We start from the raw sequence: 21,397 nt of genomic DNA, 5'->3' as shown, positions 1-21,397 counted from the left end.
GGCTAACACTGGCCTCTAAATGCTCTGTACTCCCCCATTCTCCACTGCCCAACAGATCTGGTAAATGTTGCGTTGGCAAGCTCTATCACCTTTCCACAAGATTTTCATATTTGAATTATGAAGTACCAGAGAAAGTTATACCCAACTTTTTTTTCAGGGCTCTTCTTGACATGGTCTGGTTTCCCTTTCTTGCTTTAGCTTTCTAAAATACAAACATCACTCTGCAGACTTGGAACGCTTCAGCTGCTCCCCCCTCCCTATAGCACCAAGTCAAGATGCATGAACACAGAGCACACAGAAGGCTCACCCAATCTGGCACTTGTCACATCTTCTGTTATGCCCCCACATTTACCCCACACTTTCACCATAACTCTGGAATGCCCTTCTCAATTTTTTCCCCTTGGTGTGTATGCTCATGTTTCAAGTCATAGCTCAGATATCCCTTCTCTTCTCTGAACATCCCATCCCTTTTCTCGAAACTCTGCCGAGGAAAGTTAGTTTCTGTTCCTTTTTGCCCTCTTGTGTTTTCCTACATATGCTGCAGTAGCTGAGTATGTGCTCTGAATTTTAGAGTTTGAGCACCACTCCTTAGCTTTGTGACCTTGAGTAAGTAATTTAACTTGCCTGTGTTTCAGTTTTCTCTTTCGTTTTTTATGACAATATCCTTTAATTGGTGTAACAACCCTCTGAAGTGATATTGTTTGTGATAATCCCTCAGAGGGCTGTTACAACAATCAAAGGACAAAGGACATAAGGAAGAACAAATGAAGCCCAAAGTTAGTGGACCAAAGAAAATAACAATGATTAGAGCAGAAATAAATGAAATAGAGACTAAAAGGACAATAATGAAGATAAATGAAATTAAGACCTGGTCTTTGAAAAGATAAAATTAACAAGTCTTTAGCTGGACTCACCAAGAAAAACAGGGAGACGACTGAAAATCAGAAATGAAAGAAATGTTACAACTGATACCACAGAAATACAAAGGCTCATAAGAAACCAGTATGAACAATTTCATGCCAACAAATTGGGCAACCTAGAAGAAATGGATGTATTTCCAGAAACATACAATCTACAAGAGCGAATAATGATGAAGTAGGAAATCTAAACAGACCGATTACTAGCAAGGAGATTGAATCAGTAATAAAACACTTCCCAACAAATAAAAGTCCAGGACCAGGTGGCTGCATTGGTGCAATGTACCAAACATTCAAAGAAAAATTAACATCAATCCTTCTCAAACTCTCCTAAAAAATAGAAGAGGAGGGAGCTCTTCTACACTCATTTTATAATGCCAGCGCTGTTCTGATACCAAAACCGAAGAAGGACACCACAAAAAGAAAAAAAAAAAAATATATATATATATATAAGCCAATAACCCTGATGAACATGATATGATGCCAAAAGCCTCAACAAAATATTAGAAAAACAAATTCAGCAATACATTAAAGGGGTCATACACCATGATCAAGTGGGATTTATTCCAAGGATGCACACCAATCAGGGGATGACCCACAAATCAGTCAGTATGTTATACCACATTAGCAAAATGAAGGATAAAAATCATATGATCATCTCAATGGATGCAGCAAAAGCATCTGACAAAATTCAACATCCATTTATGATAAAAACTCTCAACGAAGAAGGTATAGCGGGAAGGTACCTCAACATAATAAAGACCATATATGACAGACACAGCTAACGTTATATGCAACAGTGAAAAGCTGACAGCTTTTCCTCTAAAATCAGGAAAAAGACAAGGATGCCCACTTCTACCACTTTTATTTAATACAGTATTGAAGTCCTAGACTTCACGATTAGGCAAGAAAAATAATGGCATTGAAAGTGGAAAGGAAGAAGTAAAACTGTCACTATTTGCAGATGACATGATATTATATGTAGAAAATCCTAAAGATTCCACCAAAAATTGTTAGAATAAATGGATTCAGTAAAGTTTCAGGACACAAAAATCAATACACAAAAATCAGTTGCGCTTCTATATACTAATAGTGAACTGTTAGAAAGAGAAATTAAGAAAAAAATCCCATTTATAATTGCATCAAAAAAACACCAAGGAAGAAATTTAGCCAAGGAGGTGAAAGACCTGTACATTGAAAATTATAAGATATGGACAGTAACTAAAGACGGACATAAACAGAAAGATACTCTGTGCTCATAGATTGGAAGAATTCAATATTGTTAAAACCCCATACTACCCAAAGCAATCTACAGATTCAATACAATCCCTATCAAAATTCCATTGTTAATTTTCAAAGAGATAGAATAAATAATCCCCAAATTTATATGGATCCACATACACAAAACCCCAAATAGTCAAAGCAATCTTGAAAAAGAACGAAGCTGGAAGCATCATGCTCTCTGATTTCAAATTATATTACGAAGTTATAATAGTTGAAATAGTATGGTATTGGCATAAAAACAGACACGTAGATCAGTGGAACAAAATAGAGAGCCAGACATAAACCCATGCAAATACGGTCAATTAATTTATGACAAAGAAGCCAGGAATACACAATGGGGAAGTGCAGCCCCTGAAACAAATGGTGACGGGAACACTGGACAGCCAAAGAACGAGAAGTCTACCCCTATCTTACACCACACACAAAAATTAACTCGAAATGGACTGAAGACCTAAACACAAGACCTGAAACCATAAACTCCTAGAAGAAAACACAGCCAGTGAGCTCCTTGACATAGGGCTTGGCAATGATTTTTTGACTCTGACATGAAATGCAAAAAGCAACAAAAGCAAAACAAAATAAAACAAAAAACAAATAGAATAAAATAAACAAGTGAGATGACATCAAACTAAAAAAAGCTTCTGCAGAACAAGGGCAACCTCAACAAAATAAAAAGGCAACCTACTGAATGGGAGAAGATATTTGCAAGTCATGTACCTGATAATATCCAAAATATATAAAGAATTCATACAACCTGACAGCAAAACATAGTCTAATTAAAACATGGGCTGACGATCTGAATAGACATTTTTCTAAAGAAGATATCCAGATGCCCAACAAATACATGAAAGGATGTTCAATATCACTGATCATTAGAGATTGCCAAATTGAAACCATAATGAGGTATCACCTCACACCTGTTAAAATGGCTTTTTTCAAGACATTACAAGACATAGCAAGCGTTGGCGAGGATGCGGAGGAAAGGCGGCCAGCACGCGCTGTTGGTGGGAATGCGAAATGCTGCAGCCGCTGTGGAAGACAGTATGGAGGCTCCTCAGAGATTACAAATAGAACTATCATATATGATCTAACAATTCCCCTTCTGGGTCTTTGAAGAAAACAAAAACAACTCAAAAAGATACCTGCACCTCCACATTCCTTGTAGCATTATTTATAATAGCCAAGATATGGGAGCAACCTAAGTGTCCACCAATGGACGAATGGATAAAGAAATATGGTGTGTACACACACACACACACACTCTCTCTCTTACACAATGGAATATATTACTCAGCCACAAAAAGAATGAAATCTCACCATTTGTGACAACATAAATGAACCTGGAGAGCATTAGACTAAGTTAAATAAGTCAGAGAAAGATAAATATTGTATGATGTCTCTTGAATGTGAAATTTATTTTATTTTATTTTTTTTTAAAGATTTTTTATTTACTTATTTAACAGAGATAGAGACAGCCAGCGAGAGAGGGAACACAAGCAGGGGGAGTGGGAGAGGAAGAAGGGCTCCCAGCGGAGGAGCCCGATGTGGGACTCAATCCCGGAACGCCGGGATCACGCCCTGAGCCGAAGGCAGACACTTAACGACTGCGCTACCCAGGCGCCCCTTGAATGTGAAATTTAAAAAACAAACAAAGACAGCAACAACAACAGCTAGACAACAAATAGACATAGAGAACACATTGTTAAGTTGCCGGTAGCAGGTGGGAGAAAGGGGTGAGGAGGTCAAAAGGTAAAAAGAAGGAAAGGAAAAAAGATAAATAGTTTTGGTGCTGCTTCGCTAATATCATTCCAATGAACTGGAAACCACTGATTACATGTTGATCTTATATTCAGATATCTTAAAATTGTCTTATTTGTTCTAATACATGTTTACAAATGCATAATTACTGTTGATGAAAGAATATTCCTTGCTGATATTTTTGCCCAAACTGAAATTAAGACTTCAGATAAATGTCTTAAAACACTTGCAAAAGTGGTGCTCCTGGGTGGCTCAGTCAGTTAAGCATTGGACTCTTGGTTTTGGCTCAGGTCACGATCTCAGGGTCGTGGGATCGAGCCCGGTGTCAGGCTCCATACTCCGTGTAGAATCTACTGGACATTCTCTCCCTCTCCCTCTGCCCCTTCCCCTCCCCCACCCCTGCTCACACTCACATATTCTCTCTCTCAATTAAATAAATAAAATCTTAAAAAAACAGTTGCAAAAGTGTTTCCTAACTAAAATAAGAAAAATGGAAATTAAAACAATGAAATCTTTTTGTGGATAATTTGCATTTATTTTTAAATTTGATAATAGCTTGTGCTGGCAATGGGTTAAACACTCATATACTTTTGGTGGAAATGTAAATTGGTCTAAGCTTCTATGAGAGCAATATGGCAGACTGCACCAATATTGAAATGCATAATTCCATTTATCCTGCAAAAAAAGAATCTGGTTTAGATTTAGGTCTTTAAACTGAGAAGAAATTTAAGTTGTAAAAGAAAAAAGGATGAAAAATATAAAATATTTAGAATACTATCTGGCACATTAGAAGCCAAAGTACCATGGGTTTTTTTGTTTGTTTGTTTGTTTGTTTTTAAGAGAGGGAAGGGTGAGCAGCAGAGAGAGAGAATCTTAAGCAGGCTCCACGCCCAGAATGGAGCCCGACACAGGGCTCAATCTCACGACCCTGAGATCATGACCTGAGCAGAAATCAAGAGTCGGATGCTTAACTGACTGAGCCACTCAGGCACCCCTGGTTGTTTTGTTTTTGTTTTTAAATCACTTATTTACATAGGTGAAATTAACAGTATTTTAACAACTGGTACAGCACAGGCACTGACAGATCAGAACAGATACCAGCTCTAAACGATGAACACAGCCCCGCAGGCTCAGGATTCACCCTGCTTTCCTGTTCTTTGTCCCAAGTGAGTTTGAGACACACTGGGAGGGCAGAGTCAAAGGATTTCTATCTCCAAAACCTAGCAGAGTACCTAGAATAAGATATACTTTTCAGTATTGTTTGCTGAAAAAATGAATTCTGAAAGTCCATTTCCCCTAAGTCATGATTTAATTAACAACAATTTAGTTCTTATTCCTTGTGAGTGAGCTTTCCGTAGTAGAGCTCACCCAGGAAGCACTTCTCTTAATTTTTATGGATTCTAAAATGTGAAACAATTCTGCCTTCTTCTGGGGGCCAGTGGCTCCCAACAAGAACATCAGGGGCATTGATGAGGCTATGCTCTGCCTAGACTGCCTGGTAGACATCACACACAGCCATTCCTTTTATGCAAATCTCACTTTGGGAACACTGATTTATGGATCTGAGCACAAGCGTTACTAGGTTAGATGACCAAAACGGCAGTGAGGATGGCACTTAGAGAATGCCAACTGAGCCCAGACAGTGTCATGGGTGTTGCATAGGAGAAATGCATTCTATTCCTCCCCAGAGGACAAAAGAAATCTAAATTGCTCTCATTGATTTTCTTACAGGATTCCATTTGTCTAGCTGCTCCTAAAATCAGGTGAATTCAATGAGAACTTCACCAGACTCTTGACTGTCACAGCTTTGAAAGACACATGGAAACTTTGTGCATTATCTTCGGCCCAAATGCCATGCCCGTGGTCCAATAACTAGCAACCCAGGCATTCAATGTGTCATGGGATTTCTCTACATTTTCTCCTGTGCTATGTTATGCAGACCAGTAGGTTATTTCCATCCCTGTTAGTGAAAAAAGAACTTCCTTGACACAGCAGCACTTGAATACGGTATGGAAGGTGCATTTCTTAGCTACACATGAGAAAATCTAGAAGAGTACTTCTGTATGTTGCTAAAGAGATTCTTAAGCTGATACCAGAACTCACTACTTGGGATGTTGCGTTCTCAGAAAAAGTAGGAATATCAACACAGAATAACAAATTCATTAGTGCATAATAGTTATATAGTACTACTTTATACAGAGCACTGCGTGAGTCATTGGGGCTGCAAAGATGAGCCAGACATGCATCCCTCCGGTGAGGTGCTTTTAACAAAGAATTGATAGGCTGATAGGAAGATGCACAGTCCGTACTGTGTAGACGTTACAAGCTCAGGCTTGGGGGGTAGAACAAGTTTCATTTTTGACACATTTTGGCTGACAGTCCTGAGATAACCCTTAATCTCTCTGAGCCTTAGTTTCTTTGCCTGTAAAATGAGGATACGAATACCCATTTGAGGCACTCATTAATATAATTCATCTAATTCACTACCTCTGCATCTTTCAAGCACATGGGATGAGTACAGGCTCTCCTGTTGGTAGCCATGGCTATGTGACTAATTATGGCCAGTAAGATAAAAAAAAAAGAAAGAAAGAAAGAAAGAAAGAAAGAAAGAAAGAAAGAAAGAAAGAAAGAAAAAAAGAAAGAAATAACAGATTTCACTTCGGGCCATGGGATTTAATTACTGACCTGTCAAAATTTACAATGTTCGAGATGGTAACTGCTTTGTCACCCAACAGCCACGAGAATACACTCTTTGTTGATGCACAAATAAACACAAAACGTAAGAAATCTCTGTTGTGTTATAGCCAGTGAGCATTAGGACTTTTTGGTGGTGTTGGTGCTGTTGCAAAACCTTGGCTATCCTGGCAAGAAAACACCACACCAGGTTGTTGTAAGGATTAAATACTTGTTGGTTACGTGCTTGGCTAGTAACGTGTTCAGTGGATAACGGTGCCATTAACTATATTAAGTGATATTAGCAAAACATATCAAGGGATGGGTCATAAAAAGATACAAATAAAAGTATCACAGAATTCAAGGAAGGGAGCTTGATTGTGAGGAAATCAGGAAACTGTAGGATGGGAAGAACTTTCAAGTGTGGAGAGGGGAGGAAGGCTCTAAGGAGAAGGAATTTACGTAAATAAAGACAGCAGCAGTAGCGTGATAGGTATGAGAAACTCAGTTGGGTTGAAAACTAGACTATTTAAAAAGTAGGAACAGGAACTAAAGCTGGAAAGGATGGCTTCAAATCAGCATTTTGAAATAATCTAGGTGGGCTGAGTAGCCAAGAGGTATGAACACTGAGGAAAAGAATCACGGAGCTAAGCTAGATTTCCCTTCCTCCTTGCGATGATGGGCTTCTCGTCATCAAGTTATTTCCTCCCACACCATCTCATTTTTCTGTGTCTCCTATACAGAAAGTCCTTGCAGTGGTGACAATGTGGTGTTTTGGGGCGTGGTGTGGATCAGGCCAGGTAAGCAGACACCAGCCCCTCCCTGTTGTAACCCTATCCAACTGGCCCAGTGCCTCACTGGGGGGTGACAATGTTATTGGGCTTGGTCTGAAACCTCTGGACCTATTATGAGAAACTGCATTTCCCTGATTCCCCCCTATTTAGGTTATGGAAACACTGTTGAAAACAAAAAAGAAGAAAAGGAAAAGGAAAAGGAAAAAAAAGAGCTATCACACAGAGCCAGCAGTAACCATATTCTGGCTATTGTTTAAAAACATAATTACTTTGTTTTGGCAAGCTAATACGCTATGTTAGCAGTTTTACCTGATGGAGGGAAAGGAAAAGAATTCAACTGAAGGATATTACTACTTCCCTCACAAGCACCAGCACTGCCTTCCTACGAAGAAAGCTGGCCTGTTTTCAGGGCCACACAACCAAGCCTGGAACCACTGTGGAGAAAGTAAAACCCCCTAAAGCTAGCCTCCATTCGATTCATTTCCCTCAGGGTGCTCCGACATTTGGCTTAGAGTGAGATGGGGGTTTCTGAAGCCGACTTAGGCAAAACCGTATTCCCAGAGCCGAGGGCGGGGCAAAGGTGTCAGATCTTCTGCCAGATTTACAGTGGAAAGAACACTGGCTCCGAAGTCAGAGAACCTGGCTTTGCTTTGGGCCCTGTGACCAGCCTCTCTGAGTTAAGGGTTTCTTTTAGTAAAATAAAGGAGCATTAATGGTACCCGCTCTACCTCTGGTATAGGGTGCTGTGAGATGAAACTAGACATTATATGTAAAGGAGCTTTATATATAAACAGTAGAGTGCTTTTCAAAGTTAAAGTATTGCAATAAACAGCCACTTAATTTCACCTAGTTGCCCACAGCATTAGGTTTAAATAGCATTAAAGAAAACCCAACAAAACTTCAAATCCTAAGATCCTCTCTTGACTACACTCAATTTCTCTTTTAGCTATAATGGAAGAAATGGATCCTTTGGGAATGCAGGTTACAAGGGAATTGCAGAAACCCTCATTTTGTAGGTGTCTCACTCTGTTAGGTTCTGGTACAGGGTGGCTCTCTGCTTAAAACTTGACCCTGGTCTAATTATATCGTTTGTCTGGGGCAGCAAAGCTTGTTGGCATTCGTCCCGTGCGTCTAGTTGATTAACATAACTGGGGATCAGGACATTTGAAGTCAGAATGCCATATTTAACAAGGTTATTACAGTTCAAGACTTCTTTCCTAAGGCAGCATTTTCTCTGTCGAAAGTACAACAGAAAATAACTCATCAGACATCATTTATCAGCACTGCCATTTCCTTTCATGTTTCCTTCCTTTAATCCCTTAGATTAAGTGATAACTAAGTTTTGGCAGTGTATACATGTAAACCCGAAGGAATCAAAGAAAAAATTACTAGAAAACACCATCAACAAACTTTGAGTTTAAATTTTATGTAATTCTGACTAATGTACAAAGTGAACTGCTTTTTATTTAATTTTTTAATTTTTATTTTTTTAAAGATTTTATTTATTTATTTGACAGAGAGAGAGACAGCCAGCGAGAGAGGGAACACAAGCAGGGGGAGTGGGAGAGGAAGAAGCAGGCTTCCAGCGGAGCATGGAGCCCAATGCAGGGCTAGATCCCAGGGACCTGGGATCACGCCCTGAGCGGAAGGCAGATGCTTAACGACTGAGCCACCCAGGCGCCCCAGTGAACTGCTTTTTAAAAAAGTCCACAACATAGCTTCTTTGGTGCTTAAGACATTTTTTTTCCATTATTTGAAATGAAGGTATAATAAACAGTAAATTGCATGGATCTTAAGAAAGCTTGGTTTTCTGAGTGTGTATATGTATATATTTATGTACAAATATCCAGATATGGATACTGTTTCCATCACCTCCAGACAGTTCTCTCCTCTCCCTACCAGTCAATACCCACTCCTTGCCATGAAACCACCATTATGACTTCGGTCACCACGCATTAGCTTTGCCTGTGACTGAATTTCATATAAATGGAATCATAAAGTATGTATTTATTTTTACCTGGCTTCTTTTGCCCCACAAGATGTTTTCAGAATTATCTGTTCTTTGATATACAGCAATAGCTTATTTCTTTTTATTGCTGAGTAATATTCCATTGCATGTATATACCAAACTGATCTATAGATTTACCTGTTGTTAGACATTTGGGTTGTTTTCTTTTTCTTTTTTTTTTTCTTTCTTTCTTTCTTTCTTTCTTTCTTTCTTTCTTTCTTTCTTTCTTTTTCTTTCTTTCTTTCTTTTTTTTTTTGCCCATTATGAGCGAACATGCTATGACCATTCTTGTACAAGTCTTTCTGCGAACATTTGCATTCATTTTCCTGGCGACAGATCTAAGAGTGGAATTGCTAAATTAGAGGGTGGTATGTGTTTAACTTTAATAGAAATTGTCAAACAAATTTCCAAAGCAACTATGAAATTTTAAACTCCAACCACACTATATAACTTATAATTTGGCAGAGTACGTAAAATTACGTTTCTGAAAAAATGAGTTTTCTAAATAATAGTTTTCATATACAGTGACTATTGAGATGCTTTATACCAACATAAATTTCAGATAAATTTGAAAAATACAGTTAATTAATTGATCAGTTATCTTATTTCTTGATAGGGAAGCATTAAAGAGATAAACCAAGGATAAAATTCATAAATTTTATAAAGTACTTTTTTCTTTTAGTCAAAAAGCATTATAAAAACAAAATAAAAACAAATGAGAAAAAAATGAGAAATACTATTTACTAAAAATATGAAAACAAATATTAAAAATAGTCAATATCATATTTTACCAATTCTAGGCCATACCACCACCCCCCAATTTAACATCTCTGAAATTAGGAAGCGTCTTACAGCCAATGACAATTTACATCAGATAGGATTTACGATTTGGTCAACAGTATGGATTAAGTAGTACTATGGTAGTTAATAGTAGCATCACAGAGAAATCAAAGACATGGGAACCAAAACTAAGCATTCTCTTTATACTTGACTATCAGATGAGAAGGATGCTTAAACCATGCTACTCCATGGTTCTGAAGGTACACTAACATAAGCACACTCTCATCCCGCTAGTGGGGAGTAAATAAATCATTACCACCTTTCAGGAAAGCAGTTTGGCAAAACTTATCACTTCTAACCCAGTAAATTTACTGTTAGGAATGTAATTTGAGGGATAAATACAGAAAAAAATATAAACAATTAAGGTCATGATTTTGTAATGATGAAGACTAGAAGCAATTTATTTGCTGACCAGTAGGGGACAGTTAAATAAACTCCAATAATGGACTATATTATGCAATCACTCAAGTATTTTAAAATAATTTTTTATTTTAAAGATTAATTTATTTATTTGAGAGAGAGAGAACGTGAGTGGGAGGGAGAGAGAATCCGAAGCAGACTCTGCACTGAGCGTGGAACCCCACAGGAGGCTCGATCAGGACCCTGAGATCACGACCTGAGCTGAAACCAAGAGTGAGATGCTTAACTGACTGTGCCACCCAGGTGTCCCTTAAAATCATTTCTAAAGTTATAGGAAAATGCTTACTTTTTAATGTCAAATGACAAAGTAGACAAAAATTGTATTAATGGCCTGACTCTACAATATTTGACAATATACATGTGATGCTTACATCTATGCATTAGAAAAAATTAATCTACCGATCATTAATAATGATTACTTCTTGGTGAGGAGATTAGATTTGTTTACTCCCTTATACTTCTATTTTCAAAATTTCCCACAATTAGCAATAAACCTTGAAGTTATTTTAAAAATCACATCTATAAAGAACAGCTGTGAAAATGATGACCAATAATCTAATTTGCCTAACATGCGCATGAAAGGATAAGTCAAACCTCATGAAAATCAGCCAACACTCATCGTTCTTTTTAAAAAAAAAAGGAACTTGGAAAAAAATCTGCTCCTAATCAAGCATACGTAACAGGCGTGGCAGGGTAAAGTCAGGGTAGACCATTTCTGCCTGGCTAGGAAGCACCCCTTTGTTTCCTACTTCATAAGTTCTAGGACTCATAGTCAGAATCCTGAAAACATTACAGAGCTTTATATATATATATATATATTTTACTCATAAACAGTTTGGAATTTTCTGTCCACAGAAAATGTCCACAGACATTCAGTTTATTTGACTCATCTTACATTCAGACTGGCCCCTGGCATGAAAAATCTTAAGGGGCTAGTACCTATTTTTAGTACTTTCAGTAAAACTTGATTGTGATTTTTAAAGTTTTCAAATATTAAAATGATGTTCATTTTTATATGAGATAATAAGTTATTTTTATGTTACGTGGTTTATTATGATCCTGTAGTATCTGGCAGGGAGAGTGAACGAAAGACCCTTTGCCCCCTAAAAAGGGAAGTTCACAGATGAATATCAGGACTGAACTGTGATATTGCCTTGTGTTGTCATTAAAGGACCCAAGACCTGGATCTCCCATCAGAGTTTCAGGAGAAGCAGGGGAGCCTATGAACTGCCCAAGTGGGTTTGGTTGGAAGCATCCAACGAAAACAAGAAAATTCCCTGAGACATAGTGAACAGTTTTCCAGGGAGGCCCATTGGATACAAGCCAGTCTTAGTGGCTAACATCTCCATTAGCTCAGTACATCTTATTAATTTGATTTTAAGGGGGCTGGGCCTTGCCAGGCCAGTCTGGAAGTCATAGGAGGCATGCTTGTTCAGAAACTTTTACCAATGGATCCCTCTACTGTTTGCCATGGACTTTATACTAGATGTCTCCCAGAGCTGTTCCTCTGGTAGAGGAAAATGTCACCTATCCTAGAGCACAGGAGTTAATGGATTGTAATATTTGAGGAGGCAATAATGAGGTCCATGTTAAAACTATCTTCAGTTACATTAACTGAGAAAGGAAAGCAGCTGGCTGGCTGACTGGACAGGGATGATGTATGGGCATCTTGCCGACTGTCAGCATCTGTAACAGGCCTTTCAAAGAATTCATCAAAACCCGTAAAACAAATTTCAGCATCGACTTTTCAACAGCCCTCCAAAACATTCCTTTTCCAAATTCCCAGGCCTAACCCTTTTAGGTTCTGTCTGACTCAGATATTGAAATGTCACCAGAAATTCCTTTGTAAGTTAGAGTATCTATTGCCCCAATTTGCACATATAAGCTTCATTAGTCCTTAACTATAAATTTGTTCTATACTGTAACAGTAACCACGTCTTCTTTTTTGATTTATAATTTGGCATATTATCATGTTTAACTCTCCATTTCATCTCTTTCAAAACAAATGGTGTTACTTGTGCTCTGATCTTTGTAAAAGTGTAGACTTTAGTTTAAAAAAAAAAAAAAGGACAGTATGACATCTTCTATGTCCACAGCTACTAAAGAGAGCTCTTAAACCGACACAATTGAAATTCAGTCTCATTCCTAAAATGGCGAGAAGAGAAAGAGGCAGGGCAACATAGCCCTTACCGACAATTATCTATTCAAAAGAACTTTGCCTAAATGACCAAGTTATGGGCATGTTCTGGGGCCAATAACTCAGAAGAAAATCTTAAAAAGATAAGCCAAAGCTGGTCCTCAAGTTTTGGGGTTTTTGTTGTTGTTTTTGTTTTTTGAGTGATAAAATCTGTTTCAGTGCTTGAAATCTGTTTCTTCTGTTACAGGTCTTGAGTAATGATGCTACTTGCTGGATTTTTTTCCTATTGTTTAGAATCAGAATGGAAAGATATGGGCATGTTTTAAATATAAAAAAATACAGATGTATCTACCAGTCACCAGCTGATATGGGCAGCCATTTTCAACTACTCCAAATGCTGTCTCATGGGGGGTTTACTTCCCAAATCTCTCCTGACTAGATCCACCTCTCTACATTCCCAGTGCCAATGCTGCAGTTCAGGCCTTCAGCATTTCTTATCTTGACTTTGTAACGGTCTCCTCACTGGCCCCCAGACTCCTGCCAGATCCCTCCGAGCTACATTCCATATGGTGCCACATGCTATATGTACAGCAAAGCTGAACCCCTTAGCAGGCCCCCAGCTCCTGGATATTACCCAGGTGGGCACTCAGGTCCTCTATGACCTATACCTCTATACCATTATCCCCAGCTTGTACACTATGCTCTGTCAATTCCAGGTTACTGCTAGTTATCGTTGCTTGAGATATTCTTACTTCTGACTGACTGGGAAACTCCTTCAGTACAGCTTTATGGAAAACACGGAGGCAATTTGAATTCATAACCTCAGAAACAAGGAAATAACCTGAAATGTGACCTCAGGTCTACATAATAGCTATTTATCAGAGCAAACAAATCTATATGTGCACGGAACAGCTTAAATGTCCAAAAATAGTCAAATAAAGTATGGCATAGGAGATCTATTAATTAAAAATGATGCTGACAAAGTTTTAAAAATGTGGAAAATGTTTATCCTAGAAAAGACCTAAGGTGACTGAGGAGATGCAGATATCCAGGGGAATGCCTTCCACGACCCCTTCCATGAGCGTTCACTTTTTCTCTGGCAACCCAGTGTGTTAGACAGATTAGGCTTTGCTACGATAACAAATTAAACCCCAAATCTGAGACCTGCCCAATAAAGGTTTATTTCTCACACAAATTTGTGTGCAGTTTGGCTGACTCCAGAGCAGCCATCTTCCATGTGGTGACACAGGGATCCAGGCTGTTTCCTGCCTGTGTTTCCACCCACTCAGCATGGTTGTCGGGCTGCTGTGGCAGAGTAAGCAAGAGCTGAGGGCTTGCCTCTGCCCTTGAGTGTTCTCTGAGGGCTGAAACTAGTGCTATGGCCCTCCAGTGAGCAACAGGCTGAGAACTGTGGGGGTACAACATATGGATATTCAGGGTACAGTTCCCGTTTCTGCCACAGGGAAGGCAAAGATGCCTACCACTTAAAGGTTCCCTAAAACTGGACTGACCTTTACCATAATTATAGAATTATAACACCTCTTAGTATGTACAGATTGTTTTTTTAAATAAAGGGCTAAGCATTGTTAATTTAAAAAAAAGTATCATAAAAGCAAAAGAAGACATTAAAACAAGAATGGAGACATAAAACAGTCGGGGCTGAAGCTAAAAAAATCCCTTTTGGCTAGGGGTGGGCGACAGATTTGGCTCTCGACTTTCCATCAACAAACATAGAAAAAAATCTGGACGGTATCATAATTCAGTACTCACAGTATAAAAACATTCCCTTGCTGGGAGGAAATGTGGTTATGCCGTACATGAACTGCTCTGGCAAGCCCTCATGAAGAAGTCACAGAATAAAACCCTAAGAAGACACACAATGGCAAGTTTCTGAAGATTGCTTCTTACAGCGATCCCTGATAAAAGTGATGGCAATGGCCCCAGCTGACTCAGCTCTCCCGGAAGGAGCTAATATGCAATAAGGTATGATTCCCAGTTTTCTGTGAACCTAGAGGTACATTTTAGGGACACAAAAGAACTGAATTCTGCTTCAATTAATCTTCCCAAAGAATAGCTTTTTTAAAGTCACACTTTTGCTATACTTAATGAGTTTAAAGTTGTACTTGCTGAAAAAGTACCTGGAGTCCAGCTCATCTAGCTGGATAATTAAAAATAGGCTTATCAGAATGAATAATTAAGGGGCAGACGTTGAAGCAGGAAGATTAGCGAGAAAGCTGCTGCAGAAAGCCTGGGAAGAATTGATGGTGGTAATGATGTGAGCGATGGTAACAGGAGCAGTGAGAGTTCTTCTAATCATAATAAGAATAACATCATATTAGTATTGCAGGAATAGCAACAAGAACAACAATACCAGAAACATGTAGAATTATCATTCTTAGTTAGGTTTTGAACTGAATATGTAAAAACCGATTTTTAGTTAGCCAGCTTAAATTAGATGCTTAAATCAAAATTTAAGTTTCTTCATGGACATTTTCTTTTTAATAAAAGTCAAGGCTAAATTAAAAACACAACACACACACACACACACAGACACACACACACACAAAACCTCCAGACTAGGGGAATGGGGAGTCAGTGTTTAATGCTCACAGAGTTTTACTTTGAGAAAATAAGTTCTGGAGAGGGATAGTAAAGGCGGTTGTACAACAACGTGAATGTACTTCACGCCAGTGAATTGTAAACTTAAAAACGGTTAAAAAGGTCAATTTTTATGTTATGTGCATTTTACCCCCAACCCCCTCCAGAATCATCTAAGCAAACAGATAACCTTGCTCAGGACAAAACTGACATCCTGTTGTGAAGAATGAGGAATCTGACAAGCCCTGGACCCACAGACCCCCCCATTGCCCTTGACTCAGAGGCTGCTCAGAGCGGCCATGGCCATTGCTCGCCTTCAAACACTGGAAGCTGGCTTGAAGCTCCAACACTAGACAGTACGAGTGCAATGCTTCCCAAGCAGAACTGCTTCAGGATAGGTGTTCCTAGTTGCTTCTTTATCCAACCACTACTCCCTGCTCTAAAATATGATATGCAAAGACCCCAAAACACAGGCGGTAGTCACACTGCCTCCTACAGCGTCCTCCAGGAGACACTGTTTACAAAATGGAACCCCGAAAGGGAATGTGTCACATGGGAACTTTGTTTAGGAGCAAGGTAAAAGTGGGGACACATCGATGGAAGAGAATAACTTGAGTTTTGGAGGATTTTATTTGCAATCCAACTGTAACAACAGGAAGCCAGCAGGGCGTGCTGCCTCCACGGGCCACTTTGGCACACCCAAATGATACCAACATGGGCTGTATATGAACCGCTGCTTTTGTCTGTCTTCTCGAGTGGGGTGGGATGGTGAAACAGGAACAGCGCATCAATGGATTATGAAGAAATAAGCAAAAGGGAGCCCGGAGACATTCCTGTTTAACCTCAGTAGAAAATTCTGCCTGGCCTGCGAAAACGTCCTGACTCCCGAGGAGCAAGTTCTGCATAAGCACGAACGTCCCAGGAGCTTTGGTCGATCTATTTAACTTAGATCTTGTTCAGTATCTGCCCACAGAGTCAGAGGCCAAAGGAAGGTCAAGATGCGCCACTAATAATCCAGAACCATTTCTAACATCGTCCTAGAATATTAGGTGAAAAGAGCAGGATGATAAATGATGTCAATAGCAGTATCTCAAACTTACAAAAACAGGTATAGCAAATAAAAGCAAGGAAATATATAAAAATGGTAGCAGTAGTTATCCGCATGGGGGAGTTAGGTAGATAATTAAATATCCATTATACAGATTTTCTAAAATGAGGATGCAGTTGGCAAAGCAAACCATTGTTAGAAAATACGAAGATGTTCTTTCCCCTGGGGAGCCTTTCTTGTGCCTGATATTGCTTCCTCCAGTTTTTAAAAATCCATTTTGCTATTGCTGTTGCACATCTCACTCTGTATTGTGATTACTTATTTAAACTCCCATCTCTCCTCCACACTAGACTGATTTCCTTCAGAGCAGGGATGAGGCCATTTATCTTTTCAACTCTGGTACCTCTTACTATTTCTGGCACACAGTGGCTACAAAATAAATGTTTGTTGTTGCAAATGCAGCATTTAGTTACTAAAAGTTTATGACAAGGGTCTGCTTGTTATCAAGGAGCTTTAAAATTCTTCCTGCATCATAGAAGAGTTCCCAAAGTCAAAGGAAAGACAGTAGTAGAAACTAATATCCCCCTAAGTAGTGATAATGCTGGAGGGATCAATTCAAAAAAGCAAAGATTTTTAGAGGCACCTACGGTATGGACGCATACATTGCCTTTTTTTTTTTTTTTTTTTTTTATTAATGGCAAACAAAGACTTCTGCCCTGCCCAAGGAGGCTCTTTCTGAGCAGGACTGTTTGAAACTGGGCAGGTAAATAGACTGAAATGAACAACCATTGAAGAACAGTAGAAACACCATAGGATTAAAGCTCTGGAAAAATCTGAGAGCCCAACTTATTCTCTGGACAAGGGAAGATGATACAATTTCCATTATATGCTTCAATAAAATATCTTCTTTAGCTAAAAATGATAATCGCAAGTATAAACCTGACTCACAAGAACCAGCCTTAAAATACACCATGATGTAGATTTCGGCATATATATGCTCTACGCAAAAACCAAAGTTCTTTGGAAAATACCCCAGTGGTGTATTAGGATCCAAACCACAAAAGTTAGAGCTGTCTGACCCCGAGTGCTTTACGTGCTGCTGCCGATGCGCATGCCCGCTGGCCCACGCGTGGGGAGCCTCGCCGGCCTGCGCTGGGAAAGGCCCCTAGGGAAGACAGAGCAAGGGGAGAAATGTAAGTGTGTATGTGCATGATTTAACTTTAGTAATCGCCATGACAACAAATGAAGAGGGGAAATCATTTATTAATTCATCCTAATTTGTGCAACGGTTTCTAAAAGAGGCAAACAAGAGAATGATTCTGAAAAAAATTTCAGTACAAGAATATCCCAGAGTGATTTGGAAAGACACCCGAAGTGGCCACAATAGAGAAGTGATACACCCAGCGGGTGAGGAGTCAGGAGGCCACAGAAAAGAGTATAAAAGAAGGAAGCCAAAAACTGGATCTTCTTTTTTTTTTTTTTTTGAAACGGTTTATACTCCGAGGAGATGCAAAAAATTCTGCGGGTGAGTCAGCCTGGAAATAATGAGAAAGAGTCTATAAAGTTCATAGGAGCTGGGGCTTAATGATACCCCGGAGGAAATTATGTAGCAGAAAGCAAATGCCAGTGCATTTGTTTGATAACATCCATTAGTGCAAACCGTCTGGCAGAAACAAGCAACAGGCATCAAAATATCTCGATTTTAGAGTCAGCATGGAAAAAAATGGATGAGCTCTTCAAAGAGTAAATATATATGGCTCATCTAAGATCAAACAATAAGTAACTCAAACCTGTACTTGGTAATTCTCAATGTGTTTTGTTATTTAAAGCCAGGCCTACAAGAAGGGAATGAAAGCAGATGGACGGCAAGAAGCTTGAAACAGAAAGTAGCAAGAAATGAGTGGAGAAGCAAATCATAATGTAAAAAGGAAAGAGTTTTAGGCCAAACTGAACTGGCCTAGGGCAAGGGCTAGTATAAATAAAACTAAAGTTCCCAAAGTTTTTTTTTTTAATATTAAAAAGCTATTTCCTTGGTTAATATTTCCAAAAATTATATTGTAAGAGATCTGGAATAATACATCATGACAATCTAAACACTGCTAAAGCAATGTAATTTGTCATAATTAAGAACTGAAATCAGCCAAATGTTGCACAACAGGGGCATGGTAAATTGAACTGTGGCACATCTATGGCTTAGATATTATGCAGCTTCTAGTAATTCTATGCAGTAATATGGAATAGACTCATGACAGAGCTTCAAATGAATGTGTTATTTCATACAGTATGGATCACGGAGCTGAAGTAATGCTATATATAGTTTTTTAAAACAGATTTTCTTAATTACGTTTAGATTCTCAGGAAAAAGTTGCAATTTAAATTAAATTTGCTTTGGATATTTTTTATTAGCAGTACCCTCAATGGGCTCTAAACACTCTCCAAGCAGCGAAGGAAAGGAAAGCACATTCCTTGCTTATCATTATGAGGTTTAATAAAACCCTTAGGAAAATATTGCAGAGATAAAAGACGGTACCCTGAGAGGCTCCCTGTGGCTCACATGCTGGCTGCCATTCTTTACCAGGTTTCTGGAAGTGTTTCTGGAAGTCACCAAGTAAATACATAGTGTAATGTCTAAAGAAAGAATTTATATATTCCCCCTTAGGAAGAAAACCACCAAGTCTTGATGCGTCCCAATTTATGATTTTGTCTTAGAGCTAGTCCAGCATTTAAACACTAAGGAAAGTGAATCCCAGTTGAAGGCTTTGGCTGAGGCCAGCACAGTGCACTTTCCCCAGGCCTGTTTCCTGATGATCAATTTGCCTAAAAGCATTTCAAGAAAGATCCATGCCCCTCGGGAGTTTCTGCATCTATTTACACATCTGTCCTTTTTTGACCCCTCTTTGTCATTTTGGGATTACTAAACTAATTCCTCTACAGGCATATTTTATTTCTTTCGTATTTTTAAGAAATAGTTCTTAAAGGTGCATTGATTTGTATCTTTCTTTTATCTACTTTATTAAGTACTCTTAAGAATTTTTTTTCTAAGATTTTATTTATTTACCTTAGGGAGAGAAGGGCAGAGGGAGAGGGAGAAAGAAACCCAAGCAGAAGCTATACTGAGCGCGAAGCCTGACTCGGGACTTGATCTCACAACCTGGAGATTATGACCTGAGCCAAAATCAAGAGTCGGATGTTTAACCCACTGAGCCACCCAGGTGCCCCTTAAGAATTTTTAAAGCTCATCTTTCTAAGTGAAGAACCTTTCCTCAAGGGATAATTTTTTATTTTTAGGATACTTCACAGATGCAATAACACCAAAGGTATTCAATTATAGAAAGACAGCTTTTATGAAACTTTAAAATATTTGATGTTATTGAAGTATTTAAACTTAGTTAATTTTAACTATATAAAAAATTCAAATACCTTAACAGTAAATTTCAATTAAGGAGAAGGATTAGGGTTATAGGAAGATCACTTGGGGAGTGTTTCCAACTACATATGTTGGCATCCTCCCCTAGATTCTAGAAATTTTGGGGTGAGTGTCACATTTCCTTCTTGCTGATAAAACAACAACAAAAAACCCAAAAAACAAAGGAAATGGAATTTGCCTTTGGCTTCCCACTCACTCCTGACTATATTCTGGCTGTTGATCTCTTCATGATTATTCACAACATATATATATATATATATAATTTTTTTTTTTTTGAGAGAGAGAGAAAGGGAGAGAGAAGGAGGGTGGAGGGGCAGAGGGAGAGGGAGAGAGAGAATCTTAAGCAGATTCCACATGCCCAACTCGGGGCTCAATCTCACAACCTGGAGATAATGACCTGAGCAGAAATCAAGAGTCAGACGTTTAACCCACTGAGCCACCCAGGCGCCCCAATTCACGACATATTTTTATGAGTTCACTAATTAAAACAGCACTTGTGAAAGAAATGATTCTGAATATCATAATTTTGTTGTTAAAGAAAACTCACACTTGGAGTCACATCATCAAATTCTGTCTCATGAGGTTCTAATTCATAGCAGTATGCTTCCTTTGGTGCAAAGATCAGAAAAATATTTATTTCACAAGAAAGCATGTTTTCAAAGAGAAAGGTTATATCAAAAGAATCGGCTTTTTTTTTTTTTTGGTTTATCAACATAATGCAATTTATTTCAGAAACTGAGACCACCCAAGAGACAAAACTCACTTTTAAAACCAATCTGTAAACTATTCAAAAATATTCTCTTTACACATTAAGAATCAGCTTTTTGATTGTTTGATATTTAAACCCTGAAACGTTTGGGCTGACTGACCTTGCAGGGCTAGGCCAAGCAGGTCTGAGCCAGGGAGGCCAGCAGGCACTCTCCACACACACACCCCATTCAAAAGCAGGAGCCCCAGTGACTCACCGGCAGGGCAAGATCCGCACAACGTCATTGGGCTTGTACCCTTCAATGCAAACTGCACAGTTATCAAAATCGGGCTCTGTTTCCTGCAACAGACAAAGCACAGAGGAGCTGACTTGTGCGCCTTCAACTCTTGTGTAAATCCCCAAACAAGCAAGGGGAGCTTGGCTGCAGCAAGGCTTTCAGTCGTCCCCGTGCCAGTTTTCTTAATCAATAATTGACTGTATTTTGGCTCCGTTTCCATTCCTTCCAAGCTCCACTTTTTGTTTCTGGGCTCCACTGCAAGTGCTTTCGTGAAGGAACAATTTTTTAATGTATCGTGACTAATAATGCTATTTATTATGGTTGTGAGAAAGCAATTTTTAAATATACCATGACTAGGAATGCTAGTCAGTATAATTAGAGGGGTATAATAACAGACACAGGAGAGCTATTTTCAGGTATTCCCCTTTTCCCGTCCTTCCCTCTCTTCTACCCTGGCTGCCAAAAAAGTCAGGAACTTTTCTGAACAGTCCCTCGCCAAGAAGAAAA

At 38.8% G+C, this 21,397-nt stretch overlaps 1 protein-coding gene across 1 annotated transcript in view; it reads right to left on the bottom strand.

Annotated features, from left to right (window-relative positions):
- The window catches only part of RNF150 (ring finger protein 150), a 261,007-nt gene that overhangs the window by 71,905 nt on the left and 167,705 nt on the right, over positions 1–21,397 (bottom strand). Inside the window, 1 exon segment of the mRNA XM_002926991.4 lies at positions 20,870–20,952. Within this exon segment, the coding sequence (XP_002927037.2) occupies positions 20,870–20,952 (83 nt within the window).

The sequence above is a fragment of the Ailuropoda melanoleuca genome, chromosome 5 (assembly GCF_002007445.2).
Source record: "Ailuropoda melanoleuca isolate Jingjing chromosome 5, ASM200744v2, whole genome shotgun sequence".
In the NCBI taxonomy this organism is placed as follows: Eukaryota; Metazoa; Chordata; class Mammalia; order Carnivora; family Ursidae; genus Ailuropoda; species Ailuropoda melanoleuca.
This window is presented reverse-complemented; position numbering and strand designations above follow the sequence as displayed.